This window comes from Chiloscyllium plagiosum, unplaced genomic scaffold (genome assembly GCF_037043375.1).
Source record: "Chiloscyllium plagiosum isolate Xiang-an unplaced genomic scaffold, Cpla_swu_hap1 HiC_scaffold_3, whole genome shotgun sequence".
Classification (NCBI taxonomy): Eukaryota; Metazoa; Chordata; class Chondrichthyes; order Orectolobiformes; family Hemiscylliidae; genus Chiloscyllium; species Chiloscyllium plagiosum.
Window position 1 is genome coordinate 68937208 of NW_028270141.1, and position 22566 is coordinate 68959773.

Genomic DNA, 22566 nt, shown 5'->3' on the forward strand with positions numbered 1-22566 from the left:
TAGATTATGTGTGAAGAGTTGGAGAAAGTGATTAGTTTTGAGTACTTGGAGAAAGTGGTGGCAAAAGATAGAAGTTTGGAGATGGAAATTAAGTAAGGTATAAGCTCTGATCAGAGTAACTGGAAGTGATATTGTTGAAACCACAGGGTCTTACTGTGTCATGCCGAAACTTGTGCAATGCCAAGAAAAGAGGACCAGTGTCTGAATACTAATGATATGTAAATAGTGAGATGAACGTGTAGAGGAATATGAAAAGCTAAAATCAGGAACTAGCATGTCAGGGGGTCAGTGAAATTTGTGGGAGTTTCAAGGGAAGTAATCAAGAAGGCATTGAAATGACCTGGTGAGAAACGAGAAACCTAAACACAGTGGAAGTGGAAGAAGAATGGGTGTCTAACAGGAGCCGATATAATGGGGTGATCAAACAGCAATATAGTGACTCCACTTAAAATGGGAGATTCCAACAAAAATAATAATGGAATAGTAATATTATTAATAATAATAATTTTAATCGATCATTAGAGTTGCATAGTATCTCAGCGGTTAGCACCACTGCCTCATAGGGCTAAGGACCCTGGTTTACTTCCAGCCTTCAGTAACTGTCTGTGTGATTTTTGTATGTTCTCTCCAGCTGAGTGGGTTTCTCTGGGCGCTCTGGTTTCTCCCCACAGTACAGTTTAAGTGGATTGACCATGTTAAATATGGAGCTATGGGGAGAGGATAGGGGACTGGCTTTGAGGAGGGATGCTCTTCGGAACATGATGCAGGCTCAAAGGGCCAAATGGGCTCTTTCTGCACTGTAGGGATTCTACTTGATGATTTTACTCAGTACTTTGCTTATATAGTCAATAGTTATTGAACATATTGCAGCTAACCACTCTGCAACAACCTGCTGCTGTTTAGCATCTTTAATGTAAAAAATGAGATCCAAAGAACTTAAGAGACATATTGTAGGGAAACCAAAAATCAGTTAGGTAATTAAAGATTAGTGGGTTTTATGAATGTCTTAGCAAAGAGCTGATGAGGGGAAAGTACTTTTGAGAAGGAATTCCTTGAGTTGACTGAATGATATATTGTAAGGATTGATGGTTACTGTGGTATTGCTCCTTCTTTTGGATTATCGATCGCATGTCCTTCAACAGGGTAGTTTGCATTTTTTTTCCTTTCCAATTGAATACGTAATACAGAAGGTGAGGCTAAGCTGATGTTTTTCTTTACCTTTTAATTAAGGATCAGAGAACATTGTGAATCACTTTTAAAGATGATTTCAAGTCATGCTTGTGAACAGCTTAGTAAGTTGTCACTGTTTGAATGACGAACATTTGCACAAAAGACAAGTTTGGGGAAAATTGAGGAATTTAGCCCCAGAAATTATGCAAAAAACCTTCATATTAGAAATCAATCCTAGATTCATTTTTGTAGGTGTCCTACAAAAACACCAATTAAATCCAGACCAAGTTTTTGAATAAGGCAATAAGTTGTTCCAGAAATGGGCCTGCAATGAGGCTATTGAAATAATAAATAGGTGCCACAAATTGCCAGGAAGTTCTTTTCATGAGTCTTTAGGGAAAGACCACTCAATTTCAGCAAGGTGCAGATCCTAGCAGCTGCAGTCAGGGTCAGAGTCAGACGTTAAGAAGTTAGCATTACCATGGTGCCACCAACCATCTAAATATCTCCACTTCCAGTCAAAGTGACATGCAAATATAAAGGAAATCGTAATGCTCTGGGTTATAATCAAATATCAATTCTTTGTCAAGAATCAAGTGGATACGTGATAGATGGAAAACAAGAGTCCATGTTATTCAAGTAGTAAGTTGTGACTTATGTAATAGGGCTGAATATAAATCCCACAGGACACAATTGTTACCTGTTCTGATTCCCCAATTTATGGTTCCAGACTAGATCGTACAAATGATTAAGTTCCAGGTGAGAAAAGATGAACTGGATCCCCACACCCTCAGTTAGGCATAGCAACATTAATTTAAAGAGGATCCCTTTTCAGTGGAAACATACTCCCAGAACAAATGATTTTATGTTTTAGAAATAGTCAATTTAACAGAAAGGCAGAGAGGAAATTGGTGACTGTCAGTCAGAAGAAGGGTGGAAACCAGGTAGTCTAGAATGCCCCAGAGGGAATATCTCCTCTTGAGTGAGATGCAATGTTGGAAAATGGTGAGAGTGTCACAGTTCCTGCAGGGAATGCAGCCAAAGCCTGGTTTGCTGAACAGAAAGAGAGGGACAGCCAGATTGGTCAGAGATTCAGTAGTGAGGGGTGCAGACAGACATTCCTATGGCTTCAGACATGACTCCAGGATGGTGAGTGGCTTCTCTCGGACTGTGGTTTTTCAACCAGTGCATGTCACGAAATATTTGGGAAGCAGTACTGCTGTATGAGAGCAATGAGGCTGCATCTGTGCTTATTATTGAACACAGTACCTGCTGATACCAGGCACTCCAATTGACTGCACATCCACAAGCTTCCAGAGCTATGCATGCAGAGCTAGGCAAGCAGGTTAAGCAGCAGGACTTCAAATGATGTAATTTCTGCATTAGTTCTGGTGCCATTGGTTAGCTGGATAGGACAGATAAATGCAATGCAGAAGAGTTGATGCATGAGGGAGGGCTTTCAATTCCTAGATCAAAAGGATTCATTTCTTGGGATGATAGGACTTGTACAAGTCTGAAGGATTGCAAATGACCAGGATGGGACCAATATCATTATTGGAAAGGAGGGGTTGTCAATGTAGTTGGTAGGTGTTTAAACTAATTAATTAGGGGGATGAGACAGAAGTGGAGTCACAGTCGGGAGTGGGACTCTAGAAGGACAAGGGAGCATGGCAAGGCTGGGTGGCATTTCTTTTACTGCAAAGAGTCTTGTGAGTAAGGCAGATGAGTTGGGAGTTTTGATTAACACTTGAGGATGTGATGACATTGCTATAATGAAGATATGAATGAGGGAAGGGCAGGATTGACAACTCTATATTCTGAAGTGTAGAATATAGCGAGATAGAGAGGTGTAAAAGAGGAGAGGGTGTAACACAACTTGATCGGGGAGTCACTTATTGCAGTAAAGAGAAATGGTCTCTTAAGCACATCCTCAACTGAGGCCATATGGATAGAACTTAAAAAAACAAAAAGGGGGAATCATTTTGCTGGGTTGTTCGATAGACCCCCAGCCAGTCAGAGAGAGATAGAACGATAGATATGTCGGCAAGTTTCAGAGGTATAAAAATGACAGTGTTATAATTGGGGATTTCAACATCCCAATATTAACTGGGATAAATAAAGTGCGAAAGTCATAGAGGAGGCAACCTTCTTAAAATATACTTAGGAGAGCTTTGTAAACCAGCAATGAGAAAGCACTACAAGAGAGGGAGCATGCTGAATTTAATTTTAGGAAACGAGGAGGATTTTGTTGATAGTGACTAGAATTCATAAAGATTTATAGTGAATATGGATAAGTGCAGTAAAAAAGAAGTATAAAAAGTAAGAGCAGGAGTAGGCCCTTTAATCCTGCTCCACTAATCAATATGATCATGGCCAATCATCCTACTCAGTATCGTGTTCCCACTCCCCCTCTCCACCCCCTTTGATCCTCTTAGCCCTAAAAACTATATCTGTCTTGTTTTTGAAAACATTCAATTCTTTGGCCTCGACTGATTTTAGTGGCAGAGAATTCCACAGAATCAATTCTCTGAAGAAATTTCCCCTTGTCTCATTCCTAAGTGGTTAATTTAGACTGTGACCCTGGCTGTGGATCCCTGGTCATTTGGAACATCCTTTCTGTGTTTAACTCCTCCAATCCTGTTAGAATTTTATAGAAAATTCCTCCCCTCCCCGCCAACCCATTCTTCTAAATTCCAATGAATATAGCCCCGACTGATCCAGCCTATTTTCATATACCAGTCCAGCACACACTTCACAGCACACTAGTTTATTAGACAACTAAGCACACAGTTCAGGGGTTGTAGCTTTTTTAAAAATCCTGATGTAAAGCACAGGTTTAAAGGTAAAGCATAGACAAGTATGCAGGAGACTGCTTCCTGCTGAGAGAGGGTGGGTAGTCAGCCTCTCGTCATCTCTTCCTTTTAAGTTTCTATTTGAAGTTTCCCTGACACTAAGCAGGCATGACATCCATTGGTCAACACAGGACTCTATGAAACAGTCACTGAATGTACACCAACAGTCATCTTTTGGCTGTCTCAGACCTCTTTAACAAAAAACGTTAGCATTAAACCTTCAATTTGTCCATAAGGAATTGTGATTTTGATCTGTCATCATATCATAGGAGAAATGAAAGTAGGAAAATCAGCTGTAACTCACTCACTTTATTCATGCAGCTACGTGATGTTTGTTACCTTGGAAGTAGAATACAAGGAGTCACATTCCATTGTGCAAAACTGGCGTAAAACTAGCCAGCTCTTTGAATGACATTATCCCAGTGTTAGGTTAAATTAATGGAAGGGTGAAATGCAATGCTGCATCCCATTATTAGTTGGAGGAACAAAGTCTCCCATTATGGTTTAAGACTCAGAGTTAAACTGGTGAAATTATTTACATGAGAGATCAGTGTCGATATGGCCAACTTTGAGAAAGTGTTAAAGAGCACAGTGAGTTTTCAGCAAGAAGGACCAATGATACCATAAGAAGTAGGAACAGGAGTAGACAGTTCAGCCCCTCAAACCTGCTCCGCCAAAAAATTAGATGATGGCTGATCCAACAATTCTCACACTCAGTTTTGCACAATGGAATGTGACTCCTTGTATTCTACTTCCAAGGTAACAAACATCACGTAGCTGCATGAATAAAGTGAGTGAGTTACAGCTGATTTTCCTACTTTCATTTCTCCTATGATATGATGACAGATCAAAATCACAATTCCTTATGGACAAATTGAAGGTTTAATGCTAACGTTTTTTGTTAAAGAGGTCTGAGACAGCCAAAAGATGACTGTTGGTGTACATTCAGTGACTGTTTCATAGAGTCCTGTGTTGACCAATGGATGTCATGCCTGCTTAGTGTCAGGGAAACTTCAAATAGAAACTTAAAAGGAAGAGATGACGAGAGGCTGACTACCCACCCTCTCTCAGCAGGAAGCAGTCTCCTGCATACTTGTCTATGCTTTACCTTTAAACCTGTGCTTTACATCAGGATTTAAACTGGTGAAATTATTTACATGAGAGATCAGTGTCGATATGGCCAACTTTGAGAAAGTGTTAAAGAGCACAGTGAGTTTTCAGCAAGAAGGACCAATGATACCATAAGAAGTAGGAACAGGAGTAGACAGTTCAGCCCCTCAAACCTGCTCCGCCAAAAAATTAGATGATGGCTGATCCAACAATTCTCACACTCACTTTTCTGTCCCTTCTCCAAAACCCTAGATTCCTCTACTGACCAAGTATTTATCTATCTGAGTCTGAAGTATACACAAGGACTCTACCCTGACTGCTCTCTGTGGCAAGGAGTTCTAAAGAAATTCCTTCTGAACCCTCTCTGAGAGAAGAAATTCCTCATCTCACTCTAAAACTGGTTCTTCTAAGATTGTGGTCGAAAAGTGTGGTGTTGGAAAAGCACAGCAGGTCAGGCAGCATCTGAGGAGCAGGAGAGTCAATGTTTCGGGTATAAGCCCTTCATCAGGAATTGGGGGGGAGGGGGGAGGAAGTTCGCTGGGAAAGCGATGGGTACATACAGGTGTGGGGTGATGGTGACAGGTCGAAGGGGAGGGTGGAGCGGATAGATAGGAAGGAAGCTGGACAGGTCAAGAAGGCAGTGCTAAATTGGAGGGTTGGATCTGGGATGAGGTGGGGAAGGAGAGGTGAGGAAACTGGTGAAGTCGACGTTGATGCCGTGTGGTTGGAGGATCCCAAGGCAGAAGATGAGGCGTTCTTCCTCCAGGTGTCAGGTAGCTTGGATTTGGTAGTGGAGGAGGCCCAGGACTTGCATGTCCTTGGTAGAGTGGGAAGCGGAGTTGAAGTAGTTGGCCACTGGGCGATGGGGTTGTTTGTTGTGTGTGTCCCAGAGATGTTCCCTGAAACATTCTATGAGTTGGCACCCTCTCTTCCCAATGTAGTGGAGATCACATCGAGAGCAACGGGCACAGTAGATGGGGTCAAAACGTGTGGTGCTGGATAAGCACAGCCAGTCAGGCAGTATCCGAGGAGCAAGAGAGTTAACATTTCGATCATAAGTTCTTCTTCAGGAATGTGGAGGGAGGCCTAAGGGAGCTGAGAAATAAATGGGAGGGTGTGGGACTCTTGGAAACATGGCTGGGAATGTAATAGGTAGATGAAGGTATAGGTCAGAGAGGAGGCTCCAGTGCATCTCCTCCACTTCCCACACTTTCACCTTTGAACCCCACCCCTCCAAACGCAACAAGGATAGAACCTCCCCCCCCCCCCCCCCCCCCACCCCGGTCCTCACCTTTCACCCCATTCATCTCCAGATACAGGGCATTATTCTCCACCATTTCCCCCACCTTCAATCAGACCCCACCACCAAAGATGTATTTCTCAGCACTCCACAGAGACCATTCCCTCTGCGACTCCCTCATTAGGCCCACACCCCCACAAAACTACCCTCCACTCCCAGCACCATCCCTTGCCACTGCAACAGTTGTAAAACCTGTGCCCACACCTCCCCCTGTCACCTCTGCTCCAGGCCCTAAAGGATCCTTTCACATTCAGCAGAAATTTTCCTCCACATTCAAACACCTCATCTACTGTGTCCGTTGCTCTCGATGTGGTCTCCTCTGCATTCAGGATCCAGGACACAACTCTCGAACATTTCAGGGAACATCTCTGGGACACACACACCAAACAACCCCACCACTCTGTGGCCGGCCACTTCTACTCCCCCTCCCACTCTGCCAAGGACATGCAAGTCCTGGTCCTCCTCCACCGACAAATCCAAGCCATCCGACGCCTGGAGAAAGAACACCTCATCTTCTGCCTTGGGACCCTCCAACCACATGGCATCAATGTCTCCTCCTCCCACCTCATTCCAGTTCCAGCCCTCCAACTAAGCACCACCCTCTTGAACTCTCCTACCTGTCCATTCTTCTGACCCACCTATCCCCTCCACCCTCCCCTCCGACCTATCACCATCACCCCTCAACCTGCATGTACCTATTGCCTTCCCAGCTACCTTTCCCCCACCCTATTTATCTCTCAGCACCACCCCACCCACGCCTCCCCACATTCCTGATGAAGGGCGAATGCATGAAACGTCGACTCTCCTGCTCCTCGAATGCTGCCTGACCTGCTGTGCTTTTCCAGTGCCACACTTTTCAACTCTGATGTTCAGCATCTGCAGTCCTCACTTTCTCTCTTCTGAGACTATGCCCTCTAATCCTAGACTCTCCCATGAGATGAAATAGCCTCTCAATATTTACCCTGTCAAACCTTTCAAGAATCCTACATGTTTAAATGAGATCACTCTCATTTTCCTAAAATCTAATTAGTAGTTTCCCAACCTGTTTAATTTTGTTCTTAAGACAATATTGGTGATCACCCTGTGAAACTTCACTGAACTGCCTCCACTGAAATAACATTTTTTCTTCAAAACTTCTCACAGAACTCCAGATATAGTCTCACCAGCATCTTGTACAGTTGCAGTAAAACTTCCCTCCTCTTCTTCTCCAAACCCCTTGAAATAAGGGCCAACATTCCATGACACTTGCTGGTTACTTGCTGCACCTGTGTGCTACCTTTCTGTGTGATGCATAAGTAAGAAAGGACTTGAGAATATTTGTGCATGAAATACAGAAAGCTAGTACACAGCTAGCATACAAATGTTCTGAAGAAGGATCGCCGGACCTGAAACATTAACTTTGCTTTCTCTCCACAGCTGCAACCAGACTTGCTGAGTCCAAGTTCCTTTGCAATGCAACTTTCTACAGTTTTATTCCCATTTAAAATATATTCTGTTCTTTTTTCTCCTGTCCAAAATGAACAGCTTTGTGCTTTACCACATTAAACCCCATTTGCCAATGTTTTGCCCACAGACTTAACTAGTATCTCTCTGTAAGTTGTTTGTATCCTTGCAACCTACGTTTCTACCTAATGTAGCGAGAGTACGTTGGCTTCCTTTCTCCAAGTCATTAATATAGGTTGTAAACAGTTGTGCTTTCAGCACTGATCCCTGTGGAGCACCACTGGTCATAGGTCGCCAACCTGAAAAAGATCCCCTTTATACCCTCTTGCTGCTTCCTGCTCATTAGCCAATTCTCTGCCCATGCCAATATGTTACCTCCAACACCATGGGCTCTTATAACTTAACCTTTTATTGGTACCTTGATGAATACCTTCTAGAATTCCAAATACAACAGATCTACTGTTCCCCTCCATCCACTCTGGTTGCAACTTGCTCAAAAAACTCATAAAAAAATTAGTCAGATACAAATTCCCTTTCATGAGTCTGCTTGACTCGTTTATGATCTTTTTGTTTGTTCCCTGTTTAAATATATCCAGTTTTCATGGGTGTTATCAACTTCGTTCCAACTGACATTTTGGGCATGATGATTCAAAATTATTAATCAAATTTAGCTGTTTATGGGTAAATCGAGCTATTAGGTTTTTTTTGGCATCAAACTAATTATATCTGTTTGTTGTATTTCACAGTTTATCAACAATTGGGATACAAGCTGGACATTGTACTAGAGAAAACAGAAGCTGAAATTAGTGATAGTGATCTGAAATATTTATTGGAACATACAGTGTATCCCATTAATTTGCAATTTGAATTCAGCACAATTAATATTCACAACATCATCCCAACAACAGGTGAGTACTTGGAATCTATCAAAACTCTTATACAATATAAGGCAATTGTAAAAATAGCGTATGTTATGTAATGTTAAAATATACCTCTAGTTAACTGCAATATGGCAAAATTTTATTTAGTACAAAAAGTTGCTGTTTCTCACATGACATTTTTATTGTTGCAGAAAGTTGTCTGGTAGTAAATGCCAAGTTGTTATAGTCCCAGAGGATCATAGGGCTGCTCTCCCATCAGAGAGAGGATTCTTCAGGGAAAACAAAGCTGATGCAGGAATTGAACCCTTGCTCTTGGCATCATTCTGCATGGCAAACCAACTGTTCAGCAACTGAGCTAACTGATACACAGAATCTGAGAATTATCAAAAAATACATTATGCCATTTTTTTTTGCAAGCATACCAACTGAAGGGGAAAACTAACATTTGCACTGCATGAGAGTAGATTGCTGATTGGTTGGCAAGTGGAGTCTTAAGTTGTAGAGATGGTTCCAAGGTGTTCCTCCCATAATATCTTCGTCCACTCCTCAATCACCTCAAATTGTTCCTTCATTTCTTTCAGTACTTTACTATGCAAAAGCAGAAGATGCAACAACTGCTCCTTTATCTCTCCCATCTGACTACCCAAGGCTCCAAACTATTCAAGTTTAAACAGAAATTTACGTATGCTATCTATCATTTCAACTCTCTACCTTTGCTCAAGTCTGACCTCAGTCCTTGGCCTGCTACAGTTTTCCAAAAAACCTCAACTGAAGCATCAGGAACAGCAGATTATCTTTTTAACAAGCAATTTACAGCAGTTTGGACTCAGTATGGAGTTTCACATTTTTGATCATAACCATTTTGCTTCCCCTTAGTTGCTGGTTGGGTTCTCTCACTTCCTTTGCTTGCAGGAGACAGTGATTTGGGATCCTGTCATTCACACTTTATCTAACACGTCTCTCCTTTCTTGTCCGTTATCACGCCCTTTGAACTTAGCCACAAAGCCCATGATCATTTAACCTCATTGTCTTCCTACTATCACAGACCATCCCTTTTGCAATTTTTCCCCATTGTCCCCCTTTCACTGGCTCAAACCTAATGCAGGCAATGGTTAGTGGGTAAAGTAATAGTTACTGTCATATTTTCAAAGTTATTTTGTTCTGATCAAGGTTCAGAGACTGGAAATATTAACTGTTTCTCTCACTACAGTTGCTGCCAGACATGCTGAGTATTTTTAGCATTTATGTTTTTAATCTGTGATGTTACATTTAAAGATTATGAAGACTATATTGACCAAAAGGTGAGAAGGAGCATTCAATGATGGAGCGCTTAAGAAATGTCCATGTGAAAGCCTGGCTTTTCCACACAGTTTTGTCTGATTATAATACATTTAATGTGCTGGGGCCAGACAGGTAGGGTGGAAGATCATCTTGGTATTGGTTGAAAAAGGCAGCACATTGTACACAGCAACTGACATTTAGTCCCACTGATTGTTGTCTGCCTGTATATCAGAAGCCACTGATAAATTGCATCTGTGCCACTACTGAGCATTCTGCAGAACCAGACAAGATAAGCTGAGCACTCAAGTGCTGATTAGATTCAATTTTCCTCAAAGACTGGGCTTCTTTGCCCACTTCCATTGAAGATATGGAGTGCCACAGCTGATATGTGGTAACAGGTTTCAGCATGGCTCAGGGACTGAGTGAAGCCTCCAAAGGATTAGTCTGCTAAACCCTCTCTGAACCACTTCCTCCTATACACACAGAAGAAAATGGGTCATCTTGTCAGTCTGTTCCTCCAAACACTCTTTTGGGCAACAGCAACTAATGATCTACCTGACCTCATGTTCTCCTCATTCAGATGAAGAGGTACTATTAGCAGATACTCATGACATAGGAGTCCCTTGCTCCTGACAATTCCCATAAAGTGGAATCACATAATACTTTCAGGCAATCAAATTTTGTGCTCAGAAAGCATGTAGAGGTTTTGATATATAATTAAACCTCATCCATTCCTTCTGACGTAAAGATGGCATGAACTTTGTGCTGTCAACTCATTACAATGTGGTAATGTACAAATAGTAATAAACATGTTTTTGAGTGCCAAGTGATTTAGCTTGTAGCTTGGGGCTTGTAGATCTTAGAGCTGGTTCACCGCTTAAAGGAGAAATGCATGAACATAAGTTTAGGAATAGGCCCTTGAGCCTGCTCCACGATTCAGTTAGATAATCGCTGTCATCTACCTTAACGTTATTTCCCAACTACCTTCATAATTCTTTGATTTCATTAGTTTTCATATGAACAGGGACAAAGAATAGGCCACTTAGCCCTTTGAGCCTGTTCCACTATTCAATAAGATCATGACTGATCAGATTTTCACCCCAACTCTATATGCCTGTTTATCCTTGATAATCTTTTATCCCCTTGGTAATCAAGAATCTAACCTCTGTCGTAAAAATATTTAAAGATTCTGTATCCACTGCCTTTTGAGGAAGGGCATTCCAAAGACACTCAACACTGAAAATTGATTTTCCTCATCTGCCTAAAATGGGAAGCCACTTATTTTTAAACTATGACCCCTAGTTTTACATTCTCCAATAAGTGGAACCATCCTTTCTGCACCTACCTTGTCAAATCCCCTCAGGATCTTATATGTTCCATCTAAGTCACTTCTGTCTTCCTGAACTCCAAAGGAAGCAGTTTAAATCTGTCCTGCCTCTCCTCATGTGGCAATCGGCTCATTTCAGGATCAGTCTGCTAAACCCTCTCTGAACCACTTCCAGAGTATTAACATACCTCTATAAGTATGATGACCAGTACTATATACACAGACTTACGGGCTCCCTCATTCCTTGCGATCCTAATATATTGGCTTCCTCTGTGCTGTATACCTTACTGGCCCAGACATCACTGACCACTTCATTTGCATTATCATTTTGGACACAGAGGCCAGGGAAATAAAAGGGATGTTTAACCATGAAGGAGAATGATGTCAGCAGAATGCATTGCCTTGTTCCCCGTGCTTCCACAGGCTGCAGCAAGCTGTTCACACAATGCATGATATATGGACATAATATGAAATCAGACATTATTTTACGATCTGGTCTACACAGTGACCCAAACAGATTAATATTTATGGGGAGAAAGTGAGGGCTGCAGATGCTGGAGATCAGAGCTGAAAATGTGTTGCTGGAAAAGCGCAGCAGGTCAGGCAGCATCCAAGGAACAGGAGAATCGACGTTTCGGGCATAAGCCCTTCTTCAGGCCTGAAGAAGGGCTTATGCCCGAAACGTCGATTCTCCTGTTCCTTGGATGCTACCTGACCTGCTGCGCTTTTCCAGCAACACATTTTCAGATTAATATTTATGCAAACTTGAGATTTTATAAATTACATAGGCCGGCATCCCGTCACCAAGTCAAACTTTATTTATAGTACATGACACTGACCCAGCTAGTTCCTAGAGTGAGCAGGACCTTTGACACTCCTGTTTATATTTGTCAGCCACAGCTCCCTAACTGGACCAGATTAACAGCCTAAATCAGGGAACTCATAGTCAGTGAGATCTACCTGGCTGACATTGGTCCGATCACTATATCCCTCGCCCTCTAGGTCCTGGGACATAGGACCGTTGTTTTTCCTGTAGCTTCTCCTGGGGCAGTTTCACATCAGATCTAGCTCCTCTCACGCTGGTCTGTAGTCTGCCTCTCGCACCTGGAGCATATTGGCCAAAATTCATCTTCTTCAGACTGCGACATCTGCCGTATCCATCTCGTCCTCTTTGATGCTAGGTAGATGGGAAAAATTCATGGGTTCTGATAGTCTTGCTGGATGTTATGAGGAGCTGGGTATGTTTTGCTCCTGCCTTGTTTGCGAGGTAGCAGCTTTCATGTGGTCCACATACATGTTCAGGACCACCTCATTCACTCAATCTGTGTACGTCATGTACCTCATGTTGACCACGCCCCTACCCTCAAACCCCCAGTCCTCAAAGTAGGGGAACATTTAACTTGGCGTAGAGTCTTCTCCCCATCAACAACTCTGCTGGAGCTGTTCCTTTAGTTGAGTGAGGAGTGATCCGACAATCAAACAGGACAGTTTGATATCAAATGAAGCTGTAGGGTGTTTCTTTAAGACTGCCTTCAAAATTTAGACTGCTGTTTCTGCCAGACCAATGGATGATGGATGGTACGGAGCTGTCCCTACATGTTGATTACCATTTGACTTCCGGAAATAACTCAAATGATGGCCTGTTGTCTGTGACCAGCACCTCCACGAGTCGATGTATTGCAAAAGATGCTCGCAACTTATCAATCATAATCCTTGTGTTTGACAAATAAATTCTACGCACATCCAACTACTTTGAATGGGCGTCCACAATCACTAAAAACATGCAGCCTATGAAAGGACTGGAATAGTTGATGTATAACCGAGTCCAGTGTTTACTTGACCATTCCCATAAATGTTGGGGGAGCTGATGGCGGTAATTGGCACTTTGGGCACTGCCCCAACAATGTGGCTATCAGCATCCAGTACTTACTACCGGACATAACTTCTCACCAGCATCTTCATTTTGGAAACCCTAAGATGACCCTGGTAGAGTTCAGCCAGTATCTGGCAGGAAACTCTACTTTGGACAATCAATCTTGCTCCCCATAATAAAATGTCATCCTCTATAGTGATCTAGTCTAACCAGCTCCAGAAAGGTTTCAAGTCTGTGATAGGCCTTTTGGTTGTGATGGCCATTTTGTTTCCCCCATCAGCATCAGGTGCTTTAGTTTTGCTATGATGGCATCTTTTTGTGTCCACAGTCTGATATTGTCAGCAGTGACCGGAAGGGTATCCAGACAGTTTAAACCTAGAACAGAGTCTTCCAGTGGGACCCCACCCCTAATGGTGTATCTGCCAGTGGGATCTGGATTAAGGCATCCACATTTACCACTTGGCCTCTTGGACATTGTTCCAATTTGTACTTGTACACATTCAGGAAAAGAGTCACTGCTGACTTCAACCTGAAGCTATGGGTGGCAATGCCCTGTCCACTTTAAAAAGACCTGACGGATGTTTGTGGTCCATTACTATTACAAATTTACATACATAAAGGTATTGCTGGAACATCCTCAAACCAGACATGACAGCCAAATCTTCCTTCTCTACCTGAGTGTATCTTCATTCGTCATCTGCCAAAGTCCAGGAAGCATAAGCTATCAGATGCTCCTCTCTGTTGGACCATCAGTGAGCCACCATACCCTGATACCATACAGGGAAGCATCAAATTTATTCGTCAGCACAACATCTCGCTTGGGATGGAGTGTGCCAACACCTTAGATGATGCTACCCACCTCTTTACTTCCCTAAAGGCTATGTCTTGACTACAAGACCAGTTCTAAGGTTGACACTTTTTCAATGGCAAATGTAAGTGCGTCAGGATGGAGGCCAGGTTATGTATGAATTATCCTCAATAATTCACCAGCACAATGAAGGACTTGAGCTCTGGTACAAATGTAGGAGCCAGGGCACCTTTGATCACTCTCATTAATCTTCCAACGGGTGTAATGGCGAAAAGAAAAAGAAATCCTTATGATGCTGCATAGGTGCAGGGTCAATAAATATTTTTAAGGCTGAGTTGGATACACTCTTGATTTTCAACAAAGTCAAAGTAGACTGCAAAGTAGAAGTCAAAATCAGAACAATTATGATCAAAGGATGGAGAAGATTCAAGGGTTTAAATCACTTCCTCCTCCTCCTAAGGCATATAGGCTATTACAGAACAACCTTGATTATTCAGCATTCGATTATCTGAATTTCAGATTATCCGGATGATCACAAGGTCCCAATGCTTGGCTAAATGGTGTTATCCGGTATTCGATTATCCAAGCATTCGATTATCCAACAAAATATTATCGCCCATGTCATTCGGATAATCGAGGTTCCTCTGTGTATAGACATTGACTTTGCAAGAGCCACACTCAGTCAAATTGTGCCACGGTATCAAGGGCAGTCACTCCCACACCACATCTGGAATTCAACTGTTTTGTCCGTGCCTGAATCAATAATTGGTTTGCATGTTGATTGAAAAGTAAATATTGACTAGGGTAGTGGGAATAACTCCCCTGCTTTTCTTCATAATAGTGTTTTGTTTTTCACTTCCACCTCAGAGAGTAAAAGGAGCCTTGTGATAATTGGTCATGCAAAATGCAGCACAGAACCCCCTCTACTCTCCACTCAAATAGAAATCTTGATTTTTTTTTGGGAGGCTCGTTTCCTAGTGTGAAACATAAGTCTATATTCCCTGATTCAGAGGCACAACAGTGACCAGCTGAGTCATGGCTGACAGTAAAATGCATTAAACAAGGTATTTTCTAAATGATGAAAAGGTAAAACTAGTGCACACTGAAAGAGCTGCAGAGATCCTGATACACAGCTCATCAAGCTATTGTGAGAAGGCTAACACAATTCTGGCCTTTACAAGTAGTGACAAGAATACAGATCAAGTCATCTTTCATGTATACAAAACTCTGTTTAGACTACGCTGTGTGCAGTTTGGGGCACTGCATTTATTAAATGAGAGACTACAGTATGGATTTACCAGACTGCCCACTGCTATTCTAAAAACTATTTTAACAAGAGAGTTTGCACAAACTAATGTCCATGTTTGTGGAATTTAGAATGTTAAGGAGTAAATTGATTGAAGTTCTCAGCAAATTGAGAAAAGAACAATCATTGAATGGATAGATGGTAGCTGTTTTCAGTGTTGAAAACTAGACAAGAAGGCACATTTGAAAAATTAGAACTAGAGGTTAGAATACTGTTCTGCAAATGACAATTGATTAATTGTTAATTGTAAATTAGAGATTAATTGAACTTTGGTCTCTGAAAATATTAAATATCCTTAGCAATGGTGCTACAAAGAATTTATCTACAAATCAGCTATGTAGCTGAATGATGGAACAAAATTGATGAGCTAAATTGCCTATTCCTAATTTCTGGTTGTGTAACAATGGTAAAAGCTAAACGTTTTAAGGTCATTACAACCACAGAATCTAGGTCAATGTTCATTATCTGCATTAAATGGGAATCCTGTATATCCATTTCTATTATATAAAGCAGCACTATAAATAAAAGTTAGTAAATTAATACATATTTTTGCTTGTTCACTCCATGCAGTGAAAGCAATAATGAAACAACTAATTTTAAGCATAAATTTGGGCAAATAATTATTCTATTTCCATTTTGTTAGACATATAATATTTAGTAAAACTAAGTTTATTTTTCCATGAATTTTGAGTTAGATAGAACTTACGTAAAGTTGATCATTAATTTGTTAGCTTTATTAAATGTATGTTCCATTATCAAGTAGAGGAAAATAGTTTCCTCTATACATGTAAACCATGGAGCAGAAATATGTTGAAACAACGCCATTTCTTTGGGGCAAAGGAGCACCGCACAATGCTATCGTCATGGTTTCTTCAATGTTCTTGAGGGGAACTACTTTCTGTGACCATGGAATCAATATAATCTGTTGTAGCACATTTGAAGTGGCACTACATAAACTCATAACTCTATCACAGATTATTGGAAATGCTTTAATTACATTTTGCTCTTCACCAGTTTGTCAGATTATGAACAATGAAACTCAGTGCATGTGTGAGAATGGATTTACTTGGAACTCAACATTTTGTAGTAAATACAAGTCCTGCTGTGAGAATGTCACAGAGGGTCAGAGGTGTGACTGCATCAGAGGTGAACCAATAGAAGAGACATACTGCGAGCCCACGTACGTGGTGACAACCCCCACACCAAGCACTGTGTCCACATCTACAACACCAACAGCAGCAGCAACAACAGCAGCAGCAACAACGACCTTGCAAAGTAACTTAAGTATGTTAAACAATGTTTTTCCTTTTACTAACAATAAATTACACTTGTTGATTGTGACAGAATTATCACAATCTGTTACTTGCCACAGAATTACAGGAGGACGTTGTTCAGCATAGAAATGCTGGCCTCTTACCTTCTTTTGTAGCTACAGTATTTACATAGTTAATCCAGTTCAGCTTCTTGTAGAATAGTAACCTTGTTGAGTGAATCTTCTCTGAACTATTTTTAAATCCTTAAATGAGGCAATCAAAATAGTACTTAGTAGTCTAAACATAGTGGCATCTATTTGGCAAAGTAACAAAACACCCCTATTATTATTATATTCCATTCTCCTTTCAATATAAGATTACATTCCATTTTCCTTTCTGATCACTTGCAGTGACTGAATATTGATATTTGTGATTCATGTACAGTACACCTAAATCCCTTTGACATTCAGTGTTCTGTAATCACCCAATAATTGAATCAATATGACATTCCAATATTGCTCAACCAGATTTGCAAAAGTACAACAGTCATCTGCTTGGAAATCTATGGGCATTCCCAATAGCTGGGTGCAAATTACCCTGATTTCACACTAAGCAGTTATTAGAAATTAGCCTGATTCTTTTTGTTTCATATACATATTATTAAATATTTGTTCATCTATGAAAGTCTCAGTCTTATGTTTAATTCTTCTGAAAACAATTTTCTCAATTATTTGAGAGATATTGGATTATAGTGTGACTATAATATGTTAGTAAAACAAAGTGCCTTAAAGCAAGCAATAGCATTTATTTATAATTAACACTTGTATTTTTGTGTAAGGAAAAAACTTTGCGTTCAGAATCTTCAACCTGACCTTCACAGATGAACTAAGCCAGGCCTCCTCAACCTTGTTTAAAAGTCACTCAAGAACATTCCAGGGGTTGGTATGTAACTGAATGAATCACATTACAAATTTAAAAAGTATTTTTTTCAACAATTCTATAAAGATGGGTAACATTACCTTTCAGGAATGAATAACAGAAAATCTAGTTGAAGACACTGCTGGTATCTTGAAATGATATTATTAATGTCGATCTTAAAACAAATTCAAAAGCTTATCAAATAGGAAAAAATGTAGTCCTGTCGTGGTACACTATCTCATCTTTCTGAGAGAAGTAAAGTTTGGTTTAGTATCTAATCTTGAACACTAGGGTAACTGGAACGTTTTGCAACAGTGTATTTTGAGGTAATCAGATCATTAATTCACTAATTGTGCCAGTAACAACTTTTATATTATTTTCCCATTGTAACATTTTCAATGTGGCTCCCATTTTAAATATTACCAGGAAAAATGTTACCACAAATTTCTAGTATATGGCAACTTAATATAGACTTACAGTGATTTTAAAATAATATTTAAATAAAAGAATGTACTGTGTATTTTAACAATACCAGTGAGCCTGACGTGCTACTTTGGAAGGTTCACATTAAATGTTCTGCATCTTTTGGTTTAAGCATACAAACCACCCAAGTCTTTGTTGTTTTATTTACCCATCATATCTTTCCTGTTTTGATTAGGTTATGAATATAATGGATAATTGAATCATAAGAGAGAATATGTTACAATCCAGAGCTAATTTTCTTCATAATTGGTAGTGAAGTTTTCTTGCAATGATTCCTCCTGTGGCTGTGCTCTTTTGATTATTTAGTGAAAGTTTTCATTGGCTCATTGGGGTGCATTACCAAAGTTCTTTTTTTACAGAACAAGTAAACTGCACTGCGACAGTTGGAAAATTTAAATTCAATTAATTAAATAAGAATCTGGAATAAAACAATTGTATCAACAAGGGTAACCATGAAACAATGAGGTGCCATCTTGGGTGGCATGGGCACAGCGCCAGTGTCGTAGGTTTGATTCTAGCCTTGGGCAACTGTCTGTGTAGAGTTTGCACATTCTCCCTGTGTCTGCATGGGTCTCCTCTGGGTGCTCTGGTTTCCTCCCACATTCCAAAGATGTGCAGGTCTTAGAATTGGCTATGCTAAATTGTCCATAGTTGTTAGGTACATTAATCAGAGGGGGGTGGGTTACTCTTCGGAAGGTCGGAGTGGTTTAGTTGGGCCGAAGGGCCTGTTTCCACACTGTAGGGAATATAATCTGAAAAATTCTGGTTCTCTAATATGCTTTAATGTTGAAAATCAATGCACTCACTCAACCAGTTGACATTTGACTCCAAACCTATGTCCCTCTAAAACTTTCCTACCTGCCCAAATGTTTTTTAGAAATGTTACAATTGTCCCAGCCTCTGTCACTTCTTCTGGTAGCTTGTTCCATAAACAAACCACACTCAGTTTTTAAAATATTGCCCACAGATTCCTTTTAAATCTTTCCTCTCTCACTTTAAATCTATGTTGTCTAATTTTGGACTTCCCTACCTTGGGAAAAGACCTTGGCTATTAACCTTAACAATGCCTGTTATGATTTCATAAACCTCTATAAGGTCACTCCTCAATCTCCTACTCTCCAGCCTACCAAGCCTCTGCTTATAACTCAAACCTTCCAGTCATAGTAACAGCCCTCTGAATCTTTTCTGCACCTTTTCCAGTTTAACAATATCCTTCCTATAGGAGTGCAACCAGAACTGTATGCGGTACTCCAAATGGGGCCTCACCAATGTCTTGTACACCCACAACACGACATTCCAACTATTCTCAGTGTTTTGACCAATAAAGGCAAGTGTACCAAACAGCTTCTTCACCATGTTGTCTACCGGTGACGCCAAAGAACTCTGTACCTGCACTCCTTGATCTCTCTGTTTGACAGCATTCTCCAAGGCCCTACCATTAACTATGTCAATCCTTCCCTTGTTTGTCTTAGCAAAATGTATTAACTTGCATTTAATGGAATTAAACTCCATCTGCCATTCCTTGGCCCAGTTGATCAAGGTCGTGTTGTACTCTTAGGTAGCATTCTACTATATCACTAATTTGGCTGTAATTTGCAAACTTACTAACCATGCCTCCTATGTTCTGATACAAATCATATACATAAATGAAGAACGTGATCCTTATGGCACACTGCTGGTCATAGGCCTCCTGTCTGAACAACAACCCTCTACCACCATCCTCTGGCTCCTATGATCAAGCTAACTTTTAGATTAGATTAGATTCCCTACAGTGTGGAAACAGGCCCTTCGGCCCAACAAGTCCATACCGACCCTCCGAAGAGTAACCCACCCAGACCCATTTCCTTCTGACTAATGCACCTAACACTGTGAGCAATTTAACATGACCAATCCACCTGACCTGCATATCTTTGGACTGTGGGAGGAAACCGGAGCACCCGGAGGAAACCCATGCAGACACGGAGAGAATGAGCAAACTCCACACAGTCATCCGAGGCTGGAAACAAACCTGCATCCCTGGTGCTGTGAGGCTGCAGTGCTAACCACTGAGCCACCATGCCACCCCAAAATTTAATTCAACTTCCGCCATGATGGGATTTGAACCCAGATGCCCCATTACTTTGCTCTGTAAATTGCTAGTCAAGTGATAATACCACTAGGCCATTGCCTCATCTATATTCGGTTGCCTAGCTCTCCCTCAATCACATGTGATTTAACCTTACTAACAAGTCTACAATGCAGAACCTTGTTGAAAGCTTAGCTAAAGCTCATGTAGACAACATTTACTGCACTGCCTTCATCTGTCTTCTTGGTTACCTCTTCAAAAAACTCAATCAAATTTCTTACATACAAAGCCATGCTGACTATCCTCCTAATTAATCCTTGTCTTTCCAAATGCATCGAAATCTTGTCTCTCAGAATTCCTCCAACAACTTATCCGCCATTGACATTGTTGACTCTTAACTGCCTTGCAAAGTTGCTCAGTCAACCACCAAATTGTTTTCAAAAATAACTTCTCAGCAACAATTAGGTAATAGATACTGGCTTTGTCAATGATACAAATGTCCTGTGTATACAAAACAAATTGCCATTTAACAATTTTGATGTCAATGTAATTTCAAAAGAAATACAGTTAGTTCTTCTATAACCCCGCATTACACAAAACTTGCACTTTAGAAACAGTGCTTAAAATGTCAGTGATGTAACACACGTTTTAAAAGTTCATGTTTTAGAAACAGTGCCTCCAATTCGTCAATTGTGTCACAGCAGTTTCACATCAATAAACACTCTTTATAGCAGAACAACCTGTATTTGGTAAGCTTCTCCTAGGCTTTAGGCAATATCTCAGCAGCTCTTCTTGGCCAATACTTTCCTGAGGATGACATGTGTTTATCAACCAAACTGACCTAAGTCTGAAATCAGTTCAAGGTGTGTTCATTGGTTGATTCTCAAGAGCCCAGTAATGATACTGTATTTCAAGATCAGAGAAGTTATAAACTTTATGAAATTTCATTGAATATGATAGGCAGATTTAAAATGCTAAATCTTATTGAAATGCAACAAAACTGTGATGTCATTGAATCATGAAAAGCGTGGGTGCTATTAATAGTGAATTACTGAATCATAATTTACTATCGCAATAGAAGCAATGCTAGTGACATTTAAATAACTTCTTCACATAGGAACAGTGGGTGTTTAAGCTCAAATGTCCAAAGGTGGCTATCTGAGTTCTTCTGTTGCTTTTCAAAATACGGCATTTCACCATTTGAATATTGATATTCATTGAGTAGAGTGAAGGTCCAATTGAAATGCCAACTAATCACATCACAGACAATTAAGAATTGTCTACTTAAGCCTAATTACTATTTTAACAATATGATACATGTTAATTATGAATAATCAACCTCTCTGGCAATGAAAATGAAGTGTTACAAAGGGGAGGTGATGACCTAATAGTGTTATTGCTAGAATGTTAATCCAGTAACCCAATTAATGTTCTGGGGACCCAGGTTCAAATCCTTCTGTGGCAAATGGTGGAATTTGAATTCAATAAACATGTGGAATTAGGAGCCTAATGATGTCTATGAATCCATTGTCAATTGTCAGGGAAAAAAAGTCCTGTTTCATTCATGTCTTTAGGGAGGGAAACTGCTGTCCATACCTGATCTGTCACAGGAATGTGGATGACCCTTAGCTGCCCCCTGGGCACGTGGGACAGGCCATAGTCAGTGATGTCCTCATCGCATGAATAAATAAAAAAAAGTGGAGTCTTATTATGTCAGATATTAGTTGTTGGTGAAGATTTTAAGAACATGAACTTTTATTTCCTTTTCAATTGCAGATGCTTGGTTTCCTTGTTTGAAGGGTTAGTAAATCAAATTAACTGTCTGCAACTTGGCATGTAAAATATTTAAAATAATAAACATGCAAAGATAAACCTATTGAATTGCAGATATTAGACAGCTTGCCATAGCAAAATATGTCATCATATTGTTGAGTATAGATATGAAAGTGTTTTTTATATGCATTCCTTTGTAATATAACCAAATTCCCATGTACATTTTATGTATTTTTTGATGTTATTTTTCAAATCAACTTCTATGCATTTCTGCAGCTGCAAACAGCCTACAGAAATGTACAACGTGATGCAACAGTGAACATTCTAGGATTCACGTAAGTAATAAATTTTAATAAGATACATTTTATTTTAAGATATAACATCAAAGTTATAGAGTAGAGTCTGGAAGCTGCACACATGAATGAATAAAAACATTTGTATTTTATTTTTGATTCTTGATGATATGTTTTTATTGCTATTGTTAAGATCCCAAATGTCTGCTCTGCAATTTGAGAAATATGACAATTTTGAAGTTGCCAATTTTGTAAAATATCAAGGGCTCAAACTTTTGACAATGTTTTTGGCTTCTCAATTCATGAATGTGCAAGTCAAAAAACTCTGTCAATCACAGGGAGGGTCAGTGACCGATGCCTGAGATGGCTGCATTCTGTCACTTGTGGTAAAGTATAGTTTACTGGAAATCAACATGGAAACAGGTAGTAT

At 40.3% G+C, this 22566-nt stretch overlaps 1 protein-coding gene across 1 annotated transcript in view; it reads left to right on the forward strand.

The window, feature by feature from the left end:
• Positions 1 to 22566, forward strand: part of LOC122548642 (adhesion G protein-coupled receptor F2-like) — an 80668-nt gene that overhangs the window by 19439 nt on the left and 38663 nt on the right. The window contains exons 4-7 of the mRNA XM_043687476.2: positions 8622 to 8783; positions 16366 to 16635; positions 17443 to 17546; positions 22120 to 22178. Of these exons, the coding sequence (XP_043543411.2) occupies positions 8622 to 8783; positions 16366 to 16635; positions 17443 to 17546; positions 22120 to 22178 (595 nt within the window). The remainder of the gene's footprint in view (positions 1 to 8621; positions 8784 to 16365; positions 16636 to 17442; positions 17547 to 22119; positions 22179 to 22566) is intronic.